General features: G+C 43.6%; 3 protein-coding genes across 5 annotated transcripts; 2 read left to right on the top strand and 1 right to left on the bottom strand.

The window, feature by feature from the left end:
• Positions 1-738: 738 nt before the first annotated feature.
• Positions 739-3,670, bottom strand: LOC108153756 (phospholipase B1, membrane-associated). 2 transcript variants are annotated; one of them, XM_017283889.2, is made up of 4 exons: positions 3,448-3,670; positions 2,238-2,472; positions 1,318-2,115; positions 739-1,215 (listed from the first exon to the last, which is right to left on the bottom strand). In XM_017283889.2, exons 2-4 carry the CDS (start codon positions 2,424-2,426, stop codon positions 940-942), a joined length of 1,263 nt encoding a protein of 420 aa, XP_017139378.1. In that variant the 5' UTR covers positions 2,427-2,472; positions 3,448-3,670; the 3' UTR covers positions 739-939. The 2 variants fall into 2 exon arrangements, with proteins under 2 accessions (XP_017139378.1, XP_017139377.1); XM_017283888.2 differs by having other exon boundaries at positions 2,238-2,438.
• A 4,085-nt stretch (positions 3,671-7,755) lies between these two features.
• Positions 7,756-10,515, top strand: LOC108153097 (ADP-dependent glucokinase). Its single transcript, XM_017282880.2, has 4 exons — positions 7,756-8,358; positions 8,415-8,579; positions 8,637-9,363; positions 9,424-10,515. The coding sequence occupies exons 1-4, from the start codon at positions 8,000-8,002 to the stop codon at positions 9,673-9,675; spliced, it is 1,503 nt and encodes a 500-aa protein (XP_017138369.1). The 5' UTR covers positions 7,756-7,999; the 3' UTR covers positions 9,676-10,515.
• Positions 10,516-12,434: 1,919 nt separating this feature from the next.
• On the top strand, positions 12,435-19,338 carry LOC108152753 (heat shock 70 kDa protein 4). 2 transcript variants are annotated; one of them, XM_017282311.2, is made up of 7 exons: positions 12,435-12,475; positions 12,830-13,083; positions 14,178-15,129; positions 15,201-15,749; positions 17,165-17,260; positions 18,052-18,252; positions 18,326-19,338. In XM_017282311.2, the coding sequence occupies exons 2-7, from the start codon at positions 12,977-12,979 to the stop codon at positions 18,944-18,946; spliced, it is 2,526 nt and encodes an 841-aa protein (XP_017137800.1). In that variant the 5' UTR covers positions 12,435-12,475; positions 12,830-12,976; the 3' UTR covers positions 18,947-19,338. The 2 variants fall into 2 exon arrangements, with proteins under 2 accessions (XP_017137800.1, XP_017137802.1); XM_017282313.2 differs by lacking the exon at positions 17,165-17,260.
• The last annotated feature ends 141 nt before the right edge of the window (positions 19,339-19,479 follow it).

Here is a 19,479-nt window from a genome sequence, read left to right as displayed (position 1 = left end):
GCTACTGCTTGTCTCTCATTTTCTCTCTCACGCTCTATCCCCATTTTAGCAGTGATAATTGTTATTGCTTTTCGGCACTTCCCAGCGAAACCGTTGAACGGTACGGATGGTTTAATAGGGACGGCGCAGGGGGCAATTCACGCGCAAAAACACGTACAGAATTGAGAAATTTCAACGTTTAATAAACAGCAGTCAGCGCCGACACCGGCTCACAAAAATGAAGCAGCAATTATGCCGGAGCTTTATTGATGTTCCATGCGAAATAAATTGTAACAGGTTTCGTGACGCGCCCCACAGTGCGGACGTGTGGAGAGGCATATGTGGTGCGTGCGTGCGTGTGTCATCCACGCGCGCCGCTCTGCTGGAATCGTTCGGGTGGAATCGGGTGACACCTCGAACAGTACAGCACTTGACGGAGGAGGCAGTCCGAAAGAGGAAGAAATATATCCAATCTAATTGAGCTCGAAAAAGTGCTTTCAAAAGAATCCGCAAAGGGGAAACCGTGACAAAAGAAACCAAAACCAAAAACACCCTAATGTCTCATTATTATGGATCCAATGAAATCGATAGGAAACTCCCATCGGAGCCGGTGCCGCTACTTCTGCCAAAAGAACTCCACGTGCTTGCCATTTGCGATATGGTAATCTGAACATTGCCACGCTCATATCGCCATCCCCGTGCCCATCGCCATTCCCATAACATCGATCGTCCGATCATAGATTATTAATATCCATTTTGTTTGATTTTGTGATTCACAAAGAAGTGCAATTTATCATCGAGCAAACGTAATTACATTTTAACATGGCGCTAATTATGGCTAAAAAAAAAGTATATATTATATAAGTTTAAAGTATATAAGAATATGGAAAGAAGACTTAGGCAAGATATCACAGGGAATTCACAGAGGAAAGCAGGTCCCATTTGGAGGTCCCATTGAGGCTAGATCACAAAGTCCGGGCGACTGTTCTCCCGGGTTATGAGGAAGGGACGCTGCTCGCTGGGACAGTGGAAGGTCTCAAACAGTTGTGTGGCAAAGCCGCTCTTCTCGCCCGGCAGCTCGAGCATGTTGTTCCAAATGGAGTTGGCGGCAGCGGCGTGGCCCCGTTGACTGAGATGGAAGCAGTCCTCGGAGAAGAAACGCGTGTCCGTCATTCCAGAGCGGGTGCGCGGGAAGTCCCGAAACTGGGAGAACGGCTGCACGTTGATTGTGAAGGTCTGAAAGGGAGAGGGAAAGGGAAAGGGAAAGTGATAACACAACCATCCGTTGAAACTAAAGTCAAAGAGAAGCTTGAAGGCTTTTTCATGCCCCTGCCTCACCTCCGTATTGAACTCCTCTCTGTTGGCAATCTCCGAGTCCTTGGCGATCCAACGTTTCATGATGCCTTCCAGGTAGTCCAAGCGCCTCTTGCCCTTCCCCATCAGGCAGGGGCACTCGAACCGCAGAGTGCTGTAGCAGGCGGGTGGGAGGCCCGACAGGCTGGTGAGAAAACGGAGATTCGGTGCCGGCACCACATTCAGCATGAGACGGGGCACATTGTCCCGGAGATAGCGATAGGTCTTCAGCATGTTCTGCTCATGCCACTTCACCGTCATCTCCGGCTCCGGATAGTAGCAGATGTCGGTGCAGAAGTCGTTGTTCCCAATGAAGAGGGTGATCAGCTTCCAGTCCCTGGTCATGTTCACATTGGGATCCCGCTGCATGCGCTTCACCAGAACCGTGGCCATGTACGGCATGTCCCTGGACATGGCTGCCAGCTCTGCCACATCGAAGCGGGACGTCCGATCGGTGGAGATGCCATCCTTGATCGCATACCCGTACAGGTTCGGATTGAACTCCTTGAGGATGTTGGGCAAGGTGAGGTACTTTCGCCAGTTGTACTGGCCCCCAATGGACCACACCACGCCCCGATTCTCCACGGTCACGTGCAGCAGATTGGTGGCAAAGATCCCGTTGCCAGCTGTCAGAGAGTCGCCCATTGCTCCGATTACATCGATATCACCAGGTCGCAAACGATGCACGCTCGTCGGTCGATCCTCGCTGCGTCTGCCGGGCCCGTTCTCCGCATCACAGAACTGGAGCAAGGCCCGAGTCCGTGGATTCGATTTTTGGGTTTTCTAACGGAATCGAAATCGAAATCGGAATCGGAAAAGAGTGAAGAGCAATCCGTTAGTGCTGCAAAGGGAGTGCTGATCCACCACGAACTTTAACTCATCCCGGATCCGTTGGCTGGACTTACCCCTGCATTTCGCACGCGCTGCACGTTTTGTAGATCGTCACCAGACCTCCCTGTGAAGGCCAGGCCAAGTAGACGCAACGGACGGTAGACATTCCTCAGAGCCACATCCAATGACGTGCGCTGTGACGTCACACATCCAAGAGAAATCAGGAAGATCACAGCCAATACTGGTGCCCCATGCGATGACATCTTACCGAACAGCTACACAGAGAGAAGGGGGATGGAAAACAATGGGCTATACGAGATCAGTAAATGGTAAGTCACTAATGAGGTCTGTAGGGCTCGGGCTCGTTCGTGTATAGTCTCTGTTTTACTCTCGATTTCTTTGGTGACGTCGTCCTCGACTCTGAACCAGTTCCCCGGCTGAGCAGCGACATTACACAGAAGTCAGGCGTCTTCAGTTTATTCACCTTTGTGATTTGTGTATTTTGTTTTGTCTTCTTTGGAATAAGTTTGCGGCACAGCTGCTCAGCAGTTCAGCTGGACCGACAAATTTTAGCATTTTGGACTTAAATAATATTCACAAAATTATGCTAATTGATTGACTTTCGTACAAAATCTCTGAAAACTACCAATCAATAATGATATGAGTAATCCATTTGGGCATTTGGATATTTGGGCAGCCGAATAGTTGAATAGGTGCGAATGGTGTCTTAACGAAAACCGCTTGGCGATGACAATTATTTTCTTAAGATGGATTCATTTCGTGAATTTGTGCCGTCTTCTTCTGTCTACTCGAATTATCTGGGTTCCATTCGTCTCGACTTATATGCATACGTATCTTTCATCTCTCACGCGCAGAACTATTAAGTGTCATTTATTTAAATATCATTCCATGCAAAGGTTTACCAACAAATTATCAAAATTATGTTGGACTGCAGGCGGAAGTGTCGAGGAATAGGGAAACCGAGTTTAACCGAACCGAAACAGAACCGAAACAGAACCACATACGACAGACGCTAGAGAGCGTGCCAAATCCAGTTGTGATAAAGATTGATTTAAATTTTGATTTCATTTAACTAAGCGAAACTGCTTCCTTTCAGCACAAAGCGAGCAGAAAACGAAACAAAAGACTTAGGAAACAAACGCAGACAAATATAACAACATGAGAAGAGATATATTTACCTACATATGTACCTGTATATATGTACATATGTACATATATTAGTATCCGAAAACCACAACCTATAGCTATCACCACGGGCTTTACCTTTTAAGTGCAATCGTTGTCGCGATCACTTTTCACTTTTTTGAAGATCCCAATACCGATATCGGGCTAACGAGTACTTCGAGTGCTTTGGGTAAATCTTGCAACTGTCACACGAACACGAGTTGCACAATTACACAAGAGAGCGCCCAAAAAGAAATTGATCAATATTCCAGGCCAGAGGCGGAGTGAGCGTCCGGCTCCGTCAATTGCTTAGAATCAACTGCTTGGTAGAATTTCCGATTATGTTGATTTTATATGGATAGAGCCCACAAGTCCCCAACGGACGGCCGACTGCCGACGGTAGACGGCGGACTACGCATAGAATAAAATGAAATACAACTAAAAACAAAACAGCAACAACAATCGAATCGCATACGAAACACGCGAAAAAGAACAAAAGCAAAGTAAAACAAGTAAGAACGCCGTAGTCGAGTATTCCGACTATCAAATACCCCCGCTACTCTACGCCTAATAGAGTCGCGCTCTACGAGTAAAACAATTTACAAATTCGTGGAGAAGGAGTGTATTCTGATTGTGAAAATGATCCAATTTGGATTCTTGATTCTCATTCGTAATCATTTCGGTCCCCGTACCTTCTAACATCTTTTCGGCTGGTGTGTTGCATAGACGCGCACGAACAGAATATACCCTGGTCCCGTACGAGCCCCAGGTATCCCCGGACAGCAACAACAAGTATTGGCGCTGTCTGAGCTTCAACACACTCGCACAGACGGACAGACAGACAGATAGACAGACGAGAACACAGGCAGACGAAAGGACAGAGGACAGACATACAGACCGCCCCAGCCCAGCACAGCCCAGCCTAGCCCAGCCCAGCCGGTTAAGGCTGAGACCGACTGAGAAGCGTTAAATTTGTGATATTCACTTTCGTTCAGGCTGATAAAAATAGTGTCCAGACCAGACAGAGATAGACTCGGGCAATACACTTGTCATGCGTGATGGCCTCTGACCGGTCCCCGCCAAGGGGTTCCGATTCTAAACTCCAAACGACAAGTCATCGTGTGTCTGGTGTCTTCTTCTTCGAGTTACGGGATAAAATCGGGCATTTAAGACTTGGAGCTTGGTAGCGAAACTGTTATAAATAGAAACGGGCAAACGGGCAGACTTTGGTCCAGGTCTCAGAAGCAATTTATAGACGCTAATTTGCTCATGTGGTGGGGAATGGGGCTGGGAATGGAGATGGGGATGGGGATGGGGATTTGTATACATATAAGCCGTAGGGCTATAAAACAGAAAAGAATAAATTTGCACTTGCATTAGCGGCAAGACAGGGCAAAGGAAGAAGTAATGGGGAATGAAACTAGATAGGATCTCTATGTGGGGCTATAAAAAAGTATATTTATATCGTAATAAAATTGCACTTGCGTTGAGGAGGCCCAATGATGGGGAAACTACGAGTTACTTTGTACTTAATATCCACCAATAAATCCAGAGCTCCCCGATCTCCACCCCGCCTCAAACAAGCGGAGATAACACTTCCTATACAAGACATCTATACAATCTCCCCCCGCCCGGATCATCCATGCCTAGTGCAATTGATTAACCTTGTGTCAATCCAATAATAACGGCATGGAAACAACGAACAAGAAGAAGAAGCACCAGCTACAAGCAACAACTTGTTATAAGTCGACAGGCCCAAGCAACAAGAAGGAACCGTAAAAACCAGAGAGAAAGGCCAGAGCCTCAAGCGCCGTATCTATAAATACCCTTCCATTCAAACACCTAATCTTCAGTGGTCCCAAGTTGCGAGGTTTGATAACTTTTGGTTGCGACCAACTGATTATATTGCAACCTAATGATACAAAGATCCCATCCTGTCCATTTCCTTTTACTTCAGCAATAAAAAAGAACTGTGGAAATTTTAAGCAATGTAACGTTATAAACTCGTACTTCAGACACTCTGACACTCTTTCTATTATTTGCAAACATGAGGGTAAGGTAAGGGTATCCTCTGCAAGGGTATAAAACAGCAACAGCAGTAAAGATTTTGGTGGTCTGTGACGCAGGAAGACAGCTCGTTGAAGCGTTGTCTCTTCAAAAATTAATGAGATGAAATCGAACCTCTTCGAGTACCCGCCGACTTTAGTCTCATAGCGCATCTTCTTGAACATGATAGCTTTTAGTTGCGGCATTTCGTTAGTAAGGTTTTACTCGACTTTGAGCGATTTCTCAAAGCTGGATACAATGTTAGGAGTATTCCCAATGAGCTGGAAGGAACCCCTGATGGTAAAACTTATCTTGGAAAGAAACCATTTTACAGTCGAACTTCTCTATTACAAATTACCGTACAACACAGAAGTTTGCTATATAACGTATTTATTTGTAAAACACTGCAATTCTATATTCTGCAAAAACGAATTCTATACTACGAATTTTCCGTATACCGAATTCCCCTTAAGATTCGCTACATGGATGTTCGACCGTAGTTAAGCTATAGCATCCTCCAGTTCCTATGTAATCGCCTTCCAAAAACACATATATTGATTCGAGTTCTACTATATTTGCGCCCAACTCCAAATCCTACATCGATTGCACCGACATATCGATGTTACACTTTTAATAGCCTAGTTATGGTCGTATTCCACTACACTTCAATTGATGTGTAAACAAGTGAAATATATGCATCAGATTTTCAGAAATGGAGCGTAAAAAAAAGTACGATCCAGTATCTTATTTAGATAGCTGTCATATCGATTAGAATACGCCCTTAATCACGAAGAAAATAAAGAAATAAAGAAATCCAAAATAATAAAATATCATGCTTCACCTTGTATTTCCAGTTGCAGCAGAGATTATCGATTTTTATAGTTTTTTTCTCTCGGGCCATATATGTACAAAGACAAAAGATGTTAAGTTGAAGGTATATTTACGTTATATCGGTATATAATGGTATATTTAATCAATTTGATCTATCTATTAAATTTCATTTTTAGAGGTATGTATTAAAAAACATAGGGTATTCCCTTTCAAACTTAGGCGCGTCCCCAAGCTTGAGTCGCATTCCATGCACAAATGTTGCGGCAACATTTATTTGTATGGGCCAGACTTATGTGCCGAGAAACGAGCAGCATGTACCGCGACGTGGACAACATTCTACATACCCTAGGGAAAAGGATATTATGGAATTGCGGAAATGTTTGTCATCCGACTCTCTAACTAAGGCAGAAACTAGTCAGTCTCTGTTGTAAAGGTATTTCAACGATAATTTGCAGTTAGTGTCTTCTTACAGAGACCAAGAACGAGTATCGGGATCAGGATATACAGGAAACCAAACAGTTCGGAAAAAAGTATTTTAATATATATTTACGAGATAGGGTATACTTATGCTCATACACCGTTTGACAAGCAACAAGTCTTCAATTAGCAGCAACATTGACGTGACAACATTTCGACTGTTTATTTGTTGAACTTTTTTGTTTATGCCTTGATTTAGTCAAAATACAATAATTGGGAGTACTTAAAAGTAGTTAATCTTCTAGAAAATTGTTTCATTAATGAGGTAAAACTATGTGGGCAGGGCTGAGGGTCTTAGTAAGCCAGCATTATTCAACGGAATATCAAAATTGAGCAATAGGAACGATTTTTCTCTTATGTCTTATTAAGCTTTTTTTACCTTCTTTGCTAAAACCTTTTTTAGACTAAATCCAACAAAAGCAAGAGTTTAAAATAAACCAGTCATGGGGAAAATAGATTCATTAATTGTATAAATCTATGTGGGCATAGCTGGGCGTTCTTTCTAGCTAGTAATATTCGACGGAATATACAAATTGAGCAATATGAACGACTATCCTCTTTGTTGCTTTTGTTTGCCCATTTTTGCTAAAATCTTTTTTTTTTACCTATATATAACCTTTTTTACGCAAAATCCAATAAAAGCAACGATTAAGAATAAACCAATTAAGTAGAAAATTGATTCATCCATCGTATAAAACTATGTGGGCATAGCTAAATGTTCTATCTAGCTAATTATATTCGACGGAACATCAAAATTGAGCAATGTGGTTTCCAATCCTTGACGGAGCAAAATTAACCTATTATAAGCCAAGGGGGTATATCAATTTTCCACCGAAAATAATGCAAATTTAATAATGTTAGGGCAGGTCAGGTGAAAGATATCGCGGTTTTGTTTAAGTCCAGAGGAAAGATAGCATGAATCTACAAGAAGAATTTACAATCGTTAATTTTTTTCGCCATTTACCTCAAGTAGTTGAACTATTTAAATGGAAGGGGCTTAAGTGGGCTAAGTTCGCTTTTTCATCAGACCGTATACTTTATTTGCTTGCATTGAAAAGAAACAGAAATAAACAGAGACGGGGATATACAGCTGTTCATCGGCCAACTGGGAAAATAAAATATTTTAAGCACAGAATTTAAGGACAGAAACAGCAGTAGCTTACGAGAAAACTGCTTCAGAATCCAAGTAAAGTTGCTGAGAGAACACCAAATCCATTCGTGTGAAAAGAAACGCCGTAGGCCGGAAAAGCCGGCAATCATTTTCGGTTAAAACAAAAGCGAGTTTTACGGCCAAAATATGTCACCTATGCGGTACATGGGCTGGATGACGGGCTGCTCGGTGTTAACGGTGTTTGTGTCGATTATCTGGCAGACATTCCTCACGCTGCAGACCCTAAGTAGAACCACAGTGTTGCTCACCGGTCTCCTGGCCATCGAGAGCTCGCTAAAGAGACCCGCCGACGAGACGCCTCCCAAGGTGGCCATTGGCTATGGAGCCTGCACTGATCTGCAAATCAACGCCACGGAGTTCCTAAACAGGTACTACAAAAACTACAAGATCCCCACAGTGACCACATCTGCCAGGGACGTCGTCAAAAACGAAGACGAGCTGCTGCAATCGTTTGCATATTATTTTCAGAACGGTGCTGCCGCGGAGTAAGTGGTATATTCATCCAATAGAGAGCATTTTTCCTAAACCGACTTCCCTGCAGGCGGGTGATGGCGAACGGCACGTTGTTCAAGCAATTGATTGAGTTTGCTAAGGTGATGGACAAGGAGCGTATCCATTGGTATATGGGCGGCAATGCTCCCCTGATGGCTATGCGATTTTTCATGGAGGGAGCCGAAGTCTTGCTGGGCGCACACATGTCCAAAAAGTATATTGTACCCTTTCAAAATAGCTCCTCATGTAGCTAACATTCTTTCTCTGTTAGAATGCGTCCCCTGCTGCCCAAGGAGATTCGGCTGGCAGGCGTGGAGATCCCCGACGATGACATACATATAATACTGGAGTACATGGCGGGCGATGTCTGGGGTCCTTATGTGGCACCACGTGCCAATCGCTATATACTGCACAACGACAAGAACAATCCGCATATCAGAGCAGTGGAGGAGATGACAAATGCCTTAAAACTTTACCACCCCCAATTGCTGGTGGTAAGTGGCCTCCAGATGATGGATATGTTTAGCTTTAATCCAGGAGAGCGAGAGAAGCGCCTGCAACAAGTAAAAATGCAGCTGATTAGCCAGCCCAGTGATACACGGAATCATTTTGAGATGGCCTCCTATGTCGAGCTGAAACTGCTGCAAGAGCTGCGTCAGTTCGTGCTTCCCTATGTGGACTCACTGGGCATGAACGAACAAGAGCTGTCTAATTTGCAGCAGGTCCTGACCCATGGCCGCACCACCCTGGCAACCGACTGCAATCCACGCATTGCTCACACACTGGATCAAATGCGACAGGTTTTCATCCATTTGCTGGAGGATTACAGCGTTGAGAGTCGTTGCGATCCTAAGCGACGTCGGGTCTCGCGGCTTCATGTACACACACTGGCCTATCAGGCAATCTTCACCATCGTCGACTCACAATGGAAGAACACGCAGGCTGCGGCCGCCAAGGCGGCCCTGACCGCTCATCGCTACGTCTGCAAGTCGCAGTTTGTGAGTCGTTCCCATTAAGTTCGATTCTGCCTGGAACTAAAGCGTTATATTTCTCTTCAGATCAATCCGGAGTCCGTGCTCCAGGTGCTGGACGACAGTTTTGCCACATCCATGCAGGAGAATGCGCCTCGCATGCGAATAAGTGCGGCCAGTCCGGTGCCCTGCTGGAAGGAGCACGTACAATATGGACGCGATCTGGAGCGCATCAAGGTGGAGATCTGTGTGGCCCCCGTCCTAGTCTGTCGCGAGGCCAGGAAAACGGCCGGCGCAGGGGATAACATATCTGCCTCTGGCCTGGCAGCGCAGCTGTAATGTATTACCTTAAACGTATTACCACGATGACAGTGAAAACGATGGGACCGGCAAGACTGCTTAGTATTTACCTAGAAACCTGCAATCCAAGACTCGAATAGAAAAACATGGACTCAAACCCAAACGCACGATGCATTCCCCCGTTGGATGGACTTAGATATAGTACTCAGCATATTTAGCACCTTAGTGACCTTAGAAACGCGTTACCTTCACACAATTTTGACGAAATGCCCAAGAGAGCGGCACGACAACAGCGACAACCAATTTTGATAACATATCTAGGATGAGTTTTGCAAAGGAAGGGAGGACTAAAAGAGAGATCTCTTTAGACTAGACTAGATTCGTAAAGTACTACTAATCCTTCTCCAACTCATTACCCTCCCCCCGTAAATTGTGTTTCAAATTATTCCTCCTGCATAATGCTAATAATCGGAAGAAAAAAAACCAACCTAGTCCTAAATTTGTTAGTCAGTGATTCGACACTTTTTGATATTGTGAACCATTCATTCCTACTTACAATTTGTTTTGCGCACTTGGTTTCAAGCTCAAAAATATGCACTGCATGAGCAGTGCGCTTCCAGACCATAAGACACTTGTGTGATCCCATCTTTAGAGACTTTATTTCTTAATGCCTTTTTTATAAGCGGACTTCCTCGACAAATTATTCAATATTTGACCAATCCTGTTAAATATGTTTAAAACATCGGCTCGAAACTCGGTCGCTTGCCTTTCCAACACAAGTGTCTTTCAATTGCGAAACGTACTGTTCAAACACTATACACATACTTATTATATGGGTCTGACGAATGTGTAATAAAAATTTCTGTTGAAAGCTTCAAATTGAAATTGTAATTCCTCAGGCTATCTAAAATGTTGCACTCATTTTTGCCAGCAACGAAATGGGGATATTCTGCGTACCATTTATAATCATCGAAATCAACGAGTAAAATGTGTAGCACATGAAGAGTAATATTTGTTAATATATGGAGTTTCTCCAAGCCAAACCAAAACTCTCCAGCTGTGGAACCAAAGCCATCACTATACGAGCCCTCAGTAAAATTCATACTTCCATCGAAACGTCCATCAGATGGAATATCCTGAAATGGGGCGGCAAAGGGAGCGAGGCCAGTCAATTCAATTAATTTAGAAGCCTCACCTCCTTTCTACTAAGAACACTGGAAAAGCTGTTGGACTTACATATCAGGAATGAGGTAGAGGGACTGATGTCAACTAACTAAAATTCGTATACCAAAGGGAAATCGACGGCACTACACTCGTTAGTAGCTACCATCGAGAATGCCCCTCACAATAAAAAGTATGCACTAGGAGTATTTGTTGGCATCTTAGGAGCATTTATGTAATAACGTGGCTACGAACGCTATAACAAACCGCCTAGAAGCGACTAACATACACCCAGCAATCAACCTTTGGATAAAGAACCTCCCAAGTTGTATACGGATGCAATCGGAGTGGGGCACTGCTTCCATGGTGAAAAGATGTTTATTTAATGGCTGCAAATACTAATCACAAAAAATAAAGCAAATACATACATACATATGTACATATGTTTACTTGTTACCACCAATTTCAGGTCTCTCCATTCTGTATTGTCTCTGTTGTATTTGTATTTTTTTTTTTTTTTAATCTTCAACGTTTTAAAATTTGAGCTAAGATTTGAAATATTTCTAGGCGCGAACTATTTTTTTATTGCCATTCATTGCTCTTTAGGGTTGCATTTGGCTAATTATCGCATAGAAAAGTGCGGGTTACGAGCATCCGAAATGGATGGTGGACTAATTGGGAAATTGTCGGAACGGTAAAACCTTACGGGCAATCCCCGAAATGGATGGTAAATGATGGATGGTCGTTAGTCCGAAAAGTCTAAAAACCAGTTGTTTTGTGAATCTGATGTCTAATCGATAGTCGATAGGTTCTAGCAGCCCTGTAGTACCTAGCAGCACATTCTGTGCACTATGAAGAAGTGCTATGTTAACATTTGAATACAAAGAATTTCCCAAAGAGATATATATTTTCGACCGATCCTTCCTTATATTCTATATATATTCTACACCTCGAATCCTTCAGTCGGCGGTCCTTTCATCCATTTATTCAATATCATAATAAACAAAAAATTCTTCCCGTTCATCATCCCCTTCTAGCGGAAGGGTTCCGGTTTTTTATATAATTTGAATTTTTAACAGATTATATTTGTAACAGTGAATCTACATTTGGTCCTGCAATAAAATTAGCACTGGTATATTTATGTTCTTTTTTTGGTATATTGCTGATAACTAAAGGTGTATTCTAAAACTCCGCTGTGGTCACACTTATTCATCAATTGAAAGCAGAAAAACGTTTTTCGGGTGTACCGCTTACGGTATTTTTAATACTTTTCGGCATTTTCTTAGGTTAAAATTTACGAAATAGGGTGCACAAAGGCCTATACACGCATCATGTCTTCAAATACCAGCAACATTGCGACTGGTTTTTTTGTTGAACTTTTTCGTTTAAACCTTTTTTTAGTCAAAATACAATAAAAGCAAGCACTAAAAACTAACCAATTGTGTAGAAAATTTATTCACCAATGGGCTAAAATTATGTGGGCATGGCTAAATGTTTTATCTAGCTAGTAATATTCGACGGAATATCAAAAACGAGGAATATGTAAAATAGAACTTGAATTCATCAGTATATTTACGGTATATTTTGAAAATGAGGCGGTATGTTTCGGTATATTTCTGAGGGTATATTTCTGAGACCGTATATCTTATCGATAAGTCCGCGGTCACTCTGGCGATTGGTAAGTTTTGGTAAATTTAATTTTTTTGACAAATTAGCAAAAACGTGCGTACCCCCTAAAATACAGTCGATTAGTGAACAAAACGTATTGTAAAAATTAAAGGAACTAACAGAAAAACCCCTCTTTCAATCGCTTCAATATATGTTTTGGAAATTGGAGCAAGTGAGAGAACCGAAGGCCGGACGCTAGAAAGTTCGATTCACGAGCGAAAACCAAATCCATAATTGATGTGAAAAGTGTACATCGAGTAGAAATTTCTGGATTTATTTGTCAACGAAAAGTTGAAACTGAAACGACACTTTCGTGTTTTATATTTTATCTAATGCCTGGCTTCTCTGCGTATATATTTTGCAGTATTGGTGTTTGCCGAGCTTGAAAATAAAGAAAAATTGAGAGTGCGATCTGCCCCGTTCTGTTCAGAAGCAGAAAATCCAAATAAATCAAATACGAGTAATATAACTAAACCAATTAATCAAAAAGGCCCAAACGAAGGATACAAAAATGTCTGTGATTGGCATCGATTTTGGCAACGAGAGCTGCTATGTTGCGGCAGCCAGGTCTGGCGGCATCGAAACGCTGGCCAACGACTACAGTCTACGCGCAACGCCGTAAGTACCATAATCCATAATTCTTTATTTGGTTACATTGAGTGCTACAATAGCCCAATTTATTGATAAGCTTTCCGTGCATAATCGTTCGACTTTCATGCTTTGAGGTTAGGTAGAATTTGTAAGTCATGCCTCCCAACCCGCATGTGTGTGCGTTTGCGAGTGTGCGTGTGTAAGAGCGCGCCTAGAAATTTCCATGGTTGTTGTGGGTAACGCTCATATAGAAAACATACTCTTGTATAGGCATATGCACATGTGTCACATGTAAACATACATATATGTGTATTTATATGTGCAATTGTGACTGATTGCAAAGGCCTAAATTCGGCTGGCTGCACTTCCATAAAAAGTTTTGCAAATTGCAATTTTAATGAGGAGCAAGCGCTGTCATGCCACAAAAAGAACACAACGCAACGTCTGTCTGTCTGCTTATTTATTGCCTTTCCTTAACATATTTATATGTGCTCGTGGATATATGTTTTTAATTTAAATGTGGATTGCGTGGGCCCAATTTCCACTCTTCTGTGCTTATTTGAATTTACTTTTTTTTGGCACACACATACACACATCGCACAAGGCAATGCATGCGTCATGCGGTCAAGAAAGGCAGCATCAAAGGTAAGAGACGAGACGCAGAGAACGAGCGCCAGCCAGCAGCAGCTGTTGTGAGAGCGTTAGAGCAATAAGAAGAAGATGGAGGAGAGAGAGATAGAGAGAGAAGAAAAACGTGTGCAAAGCTAGCTGTCAAAAATAAACCCAAAGCCGGCAAACACAGACAGCACACTGACGCATTTATACAGTGAAGCCCACGTGTGTGTGCACGAGAACATCTACATATGCGTTGGGTTGGAAGGGTTGGAAACACATTGTAGGACAGGGATATATGTACATACATAGGCTTGTACCACTGTAGAAACAGGGTGACCATGGAAAACAATTCTCAAGAGAAAAAGTACAATATTGATTGATTGAGTTTAGTCGCTTTTGCATGGTTTCGACTGTACTTAAATCGAAAATTGATTTTGCTTTGATTTTAACCATATACGACTCGTTGCCTTGAACTAATCTGAGCCGTCTTACCTCTCATCCGACAGCTCAGCTGTGGCCTTCGATGGAAAGAAGCGAATCATTGGCGTAGCCGCCAAAAATCAACAGGTGACAAATATGAAAAACACAGTCGGCGGCTTCAAGCGTCTGCTCGGACGCAAATTCAACGATCCACATGTACAACACGAACTCACGAGCATTCCAGCGCGCGTGGAGGCGCGCGCCGATGGCAGCATCGGCTTCAAGGTCAACTACTTGGAGGAGGATCAGCATTTCAGTCCCGAGCAGCTGACAGCCATGCTGTTCACTAAGCTGAAGGAGACCTCGGCTGCCGCTATGCAGACACAGGTGAACGACTGTGTCATCGCCTGTCCCATCTTCTTCACGAATGCCGAGCGTAGGGCCCTGCTGGACGCTGCCCAGATTGCCGGACTGAACGTGCTGCGTCTGTTGAACGAGACGACGGCCACCGCTCTAGCGTATGGCTTCTACAAGAACGATCTGTTCGAGGAAAAGCCAAAGAACGTCATATTCATTGACTTTGGCCACTCGGCACTGCAGGTCAGTGCCTGTTCGTTCACCAAGAGCAAGCTGAAGATGTTGGCCAGCACCTGGGACCAAATCGGTGGACGAGACTTTGACCTGGCCATGGCCGAGTACTTTTCCAAGGAGTTCCAGGAGCGCTATAAGATCAATGCCAAGACCAATGCCCGAGCCAATCTCCGCCTACTCACGGAGATTGAGAAGCTGAAGAAGCAGATGTCCGCCAACAGCACTAAATTGCCCTTGAACATTGAATGCTTCTTGGAGGACATCGACGTCTCCTCGTCTATGCAGCGCTCCCAAATGGAGGAGCTCTGCGCTCCCGTGTTGCAGCGCGTTGAACAGACCTTCAAGCGTCTGCTGGACGAATCGAAGCTGCAGCTCGATGATATACACTCCGTGGAAATTGTTGGCGGCAGCTCGCGCATTCCATCCGTCAAGCAGCTCATCGAGCAGGTGATGTCTTGGCTCCCGCCTTCCTATCCGCATTTCCTCTTTAACCCTGGCCTCTCGCTTCTCCATTGCAGGTGTTCAACAAGCCGGCCAGCACCACCCTCAACCAGGATGAGGCCGTGTCGCGCGGTGCCGCCCTCCAGTGCGCCATCATGTCGCCGGCTGTGCGTGTCCGGGAATTCGGAGTGACCGACATACAGAACTATGCCGTGAAGGTCCTGTGGGACAGCGAGGGCACGGCCGGACCGGGAGAGATTGAGATCTTCCCACAGTTCCATGCCTCGCCATTCAGCCGCCTGCTGACCATCAACCGCAAGGGACCCTTCAATGTGTCGATAGTTTATGGGCAACAGATCCCATATCCCGATCAGACCATTGGCGTGTGGAAGGTCAAGGATGTCAAGCCCAACGAGCGCGGGGAGGGCCAGGAGGTCAAGCTCAAGGTGCGCATCAACAACAACGGCATTGTGCTGATCTCCTCAGCCACTCTGGTGGAGAAGAAGGAAGCGGAAGAGGCTGCTGCTGCTGCCGCCGCCGCAGAGCAGGCTGCCAGCGATGAGAAACTCGGCGAACAGGCCGGAGGAGCCAGCAATTTGGGCGAGAACGCCGACGGCCAGCAGGAGGTGAGTGTGCCATCTACTCCTCGGTTCGCAAGCTCATCGTCATCATCTTCTTCTGTTGTGGCTAGGAGTTGTTCCGCAGTTTCCATTTTCGTTTTTACTTATCCTCCAACCTCCTTTGCATCTCACTCAACCCACTTTCTTTTGTACATTTTGCTCTCATTTTGTTGGCTGAAAGTTGTAGGTAGATTTAGGGCGGTAGGTAGGTACGAGTAGAACTGGATTGCAAATAATTCAATTACAGTGTTGTATCCATCCAACCGGCATTTTATTTTCTAAGTATTCCACTTTATGTCCGTTTTACCTATGCTCTACTGTTGATATACAGATTAATCACGCATATATCGTTCCATCCTTCCATCATATCAATTTACCAGTTTCTGTTCTGCTTTTTTTCCAAGGGTTCTTGGCGATTCGGCCTGCCGATTTTAGGATTTTCTTAAATTTCCTTAACTTTTGTTCAAATTGTTTTTTGATTCGTTTGGTTTGTGGCATAAAGTCCATAAACGGTGTCTAGTTTTCTTGTTTTTTGTCTTTAATTAGATAAAGCTCCCTTTTTAGAGTTGCAAATTGCCTTATGGCATTAGACGTTTGCTAACTTTGCTGCGAAGAGAGAGAGAGATAGCACGTGAGGCAGACAAGCCCCCCGGCTATTAGTCCAACACACAGGGCCAGCCAGCCAGAACAATTGGATACGGAAAGTGTAACAATCGATAATTTCAGTCGCAGCGCTGCTTCATGAAAGCCAGCTGGACGCATACTCCTCTCTTGCTCTCACTGCAGGCGTTTACCATAAGGCTGTCTCTGTTTGTGCAGTTAATCAGTTAGCAAAGTTGAATATCATAAGGCTATAATCGATGTTCCATTTATAAAATATATGTCTTATATGTCTGCGACGAAGCCGTCGTAAGCCTCTTGAAAAAGCCCCAAACACGATTCACAACAGCAGAAGGCTTTCTATTTTTTTTCTGAAGACTGCTATTGGCAACACAGTTTTGAAGGACTGTGTGCTTTTTTGATCGATTTTATTTGTTTAAACATCGATAATGTATTTTATTGCAGCTCTATCAAAGCCCCCCCCTGCATATACCCGTAAAATGATAATTGATTGTTTAATAATACTAAATCGAAATCATATTAATGTTCTTGTTATTGGTGTTGATTGATCTGGGGTCGGTGTTTTAAGATCCGGTTAACGATATTCCACTTCTGTAGAATAAACTATATTTTTTTGTTTTGTTTTTTGTTTGTTTGAAAATTGTGTAGACATACAAATTTGAATGTGTTTTCTGATGTATATCACCCATTATAGTATATATATATCTATATAGATGTATAAACAACCACTCAAATATTTGATTTTGTTTGTTTGTTTTGGATATGTTTGCGAACGCGCGCGTGTTTTTGCTCTCTCGTAGGCATATTATGAGAATGACGATGATAATAATGCATCAACAGCCTCATCACCTGGCGGACAAGGGTGGGCACAGCGGGTCAAGGGCTGGTTTAGTTCGGTACGTTTTCCTCAAATTTCCTCAAATTTCAATTAAAAAAAAAAACAACCAAAGAAAAAAACCACACACCAAATAATAATGTTAAAAATAAATGTTCTTCTTCCCTATATTTTGTGTGTCAAGAAATTGGAAATAACGAAAGTTAACAAAAACAAGAAAAGAAACAAAAAAATTAAAAGAAAGCTAAAGCACAAAAACATTTGAACATTTGATTGCCTTTGAAGTTTTTGTGTTCTTTATCCTTTCCAATCGATAATGAAACGAATGAAGAAGACCGCTCATAAGCCGCCTACCCTTTGTGCTCCCAACTGAAAAAAAGAAAGAAAAAAATAAAAATATCTCTGCAAAGTATCTCTAAACATGCTTACACAATTTGCCAATTTATTTGTTGCTTTTACATGCACCGAACCGATCTACATACATACATACCGATTGATTTTATTATTTGTTAATTACTCGCCCAGAAATTCAATCCAATCGATCCCCGAGCCGAACCGAACCGAACCGAAGCGAACCGAACCGAGTGTCATATAAAACCAATATGCTATACAATACACCCTATAAATACCAAAAGAACTCTGCTGCCCCTATTGTAGGCTGTTGCTTGGAGCTGTTTTTTTCCTCTTCGCTTTATTGTTGATGTTTTCTTGTTGCTGCTGCGATTCGATTTCCTCTTTCTATTTGAACTTGAATTGAAAACTTGAATTGAACTTTCCCTCTATGCAATCAATGCAATCTCTTTCATTTGGATTGGCATTTTGATTAATTGATGCTCTTCTTTTGGTGCTTAGGGCTCCGATAAGAAGAAGAAGCCCGGAAAAGCCACTGAGCTGCCTCTGGAGGTGTCCACACACGGTTTCAGCCCCGTGGATCTGAGCAACTACACACAGCAGGAGGCCAAAATGATTGGCAGCGACCTGAAGGAGACCGAGCGCATCGACGCCAGAAATGCATTAGAGGAGTTTGTCTACGATATGCGCAATAAGCTGCAGGTATGTAACTTAATCAGTGGCACTCAGCTCTAGGCTAACATTTCTATATTCTATTCTATGCTATTCAATTTAGGGGGGACCCTTGAAACGCTTTGTGCTGGAGACGGAGCGCGAGGCTATTGTGTCGCAGCTGAATGATCTCGAGAACTGGCTGTACGAAGATGGCGAGAACTGCGAACGTGAGACTTATGCCAACCGTCTGGAGGCGCTGCGTAAGAAAACGGACCCCATCAAGCAGCGGGCCAACGACTACGATCAGTGTCCGGCCGTGTTTGAGGAGCTGAAGGGCAGCATTGCCATTGCCCGCCTGGCGGTGGCCGAGTTCCGCAAGGGTCTGCCCAAATACGATCACCTGACGGAGACCGAGTTCATCAATATCTCGGAGACTGCGGAAAAGGCCCAAAAATGGCTTGATGTCAACTTGGCCAAGTTCGCGCAGTCGCCACGCACCGCAGACAGTCCCGTCCAGCTGGCACACGTTCGCTTTGAGGTGCAGTCTCTGAATGCCTGCGTCAGCTCGGTGGTGAACCGTGCGAAACCGAAGCCGGCTCCGACCAAGACGGCGACACCGACCAAGGATGCCGAGGCGAATGCAGAGCAGAACGGAGGCGAGCCCACTGGCAAGGCCGGCGACAAGATGGACGTGGACAACAACGCACAGAGTGCGTCCAATCCCAATATGGATGTGGAGTGATGTGTGGGCCACACCAACCTGTGGCTGTCCGCCTATCAACGGTATTGGCTAACAATAATAATAATAATAATAACGATAATTTAACTGTCAACATATATGAGAGAACATTGTATATGCACGCGCTTCAGGACTAGCATACAATACAATACAATACAAGCCACGAAAAATCTACACAATCAAGGAACAGAAACAGAAAAAAACAACCAAAACATCCAATATAAATATATAAGAACAATCTGCTGCATGATGTGTGGATATTGCAACACAACACAAAAATTAACATAAAACAATTTCTAATCGACCATTTTTCATATACTTGAATAACAACAACAACCAAGCGACACTAAATGAATGGAATTTAAATAATCAAATAAAAGAATGATGATTCCAAATAAGCAACACGGTTTTCTTTCTCTTAGTAAAATCCGTCTCAGTAGATTCGGCGGAGCAGAAAGCAGAGCCCAAAAAATATGCTCAATCAATTTTTTCCATGCTGTCTGCTCACCGAAAGGACAGACAAATTAAGCAGAGCC

The sequence above is a fragment of the Drosophila miranda genome, chromosome XR, assembly GCF_003369915.1.
Source record: "Drosophila miranda strain MSH22 chromosome XR, D.miranda_PacBio2.1, whole genome shotgun sequence".
Classification (NCBI taxonomy): Eukaryota; Metazoa; Arthropoda; class Insecta; order Diptera; family Drosophilidae; genus Drosophila; species Drosophila miranda.
This window is presented reverse-complemented; position numbering and strand designations above follow the sequence as displayed.

Excerpts from the sequence above, each read along its gene's own strand:
- LOC108153097 (XM_017282880.2), top strand. The coding sequence starts at position 8,000 with ATGTCACCTATGCGGTACATGGGCTGGATGACGGGCTGCTCGGTGTTA. Across the intron at positions 8,359-8,414 it reads CAGAACGGTGCTGCCGCGGA|GCGGGTGATGGCGAACGGCA; the intron begins GTAAGTGGTATA and ends ACTTCCCTGCAG. Across the intron at positions 8,580-8,636 it reads GGCGCACACATGTCCAAAAA|AATGCGTCCCCTGCTGCCCA; the intron begins GTATATTGTACC and ends TTTCTCTGTTAG.
- LOC108152753 (XM_017282311.2), top strand. The coding sequence starts at position 12,977 with ATGTCTGTGATTGGCATCGATTTTGGCAACGAGAGCTGCTATGTTGCG. Across the intron at positions 15,130-15,200 it reads TCAAGCAGCTCATCGAGCAG|GTGTTCAACAAGCCGGCCAG; the intron begins GTGATGTCTTGG and ends TCTCCATTGCAG. Across the intron at positions 15,750-17,164 it reads ACGCCGACGGCCAGCAGGAG|GCATATTATGAGAATGACGA; the intron begins GTGAGTGTGCCA and ends GCTCTCTCGTAG.
- LOC108153756 (XM_017283889.2), bottom strand. The coding sequence starts at position 2,426 with ATGTCATCGCATGGGGCACCAGTATTGGCTGTGATCTTCCTGATTTCT. Across the intron at positions 2,116-2,237 it reads AGCGCGTGCGAAATGCAGGG|AAAACCCAAAAATCGAATCC; the intron begins GTAAGTCCAGCC and ends CGATTCCGTTAG. Across the intron at positions 1,216-1,317 it reads GAGAGGAGTTCAATACGGAG|ACCTTCACAATCAACGTGCA; the intron begins GTGAGGCAGGGG and ends TCTCCCTTTCAG.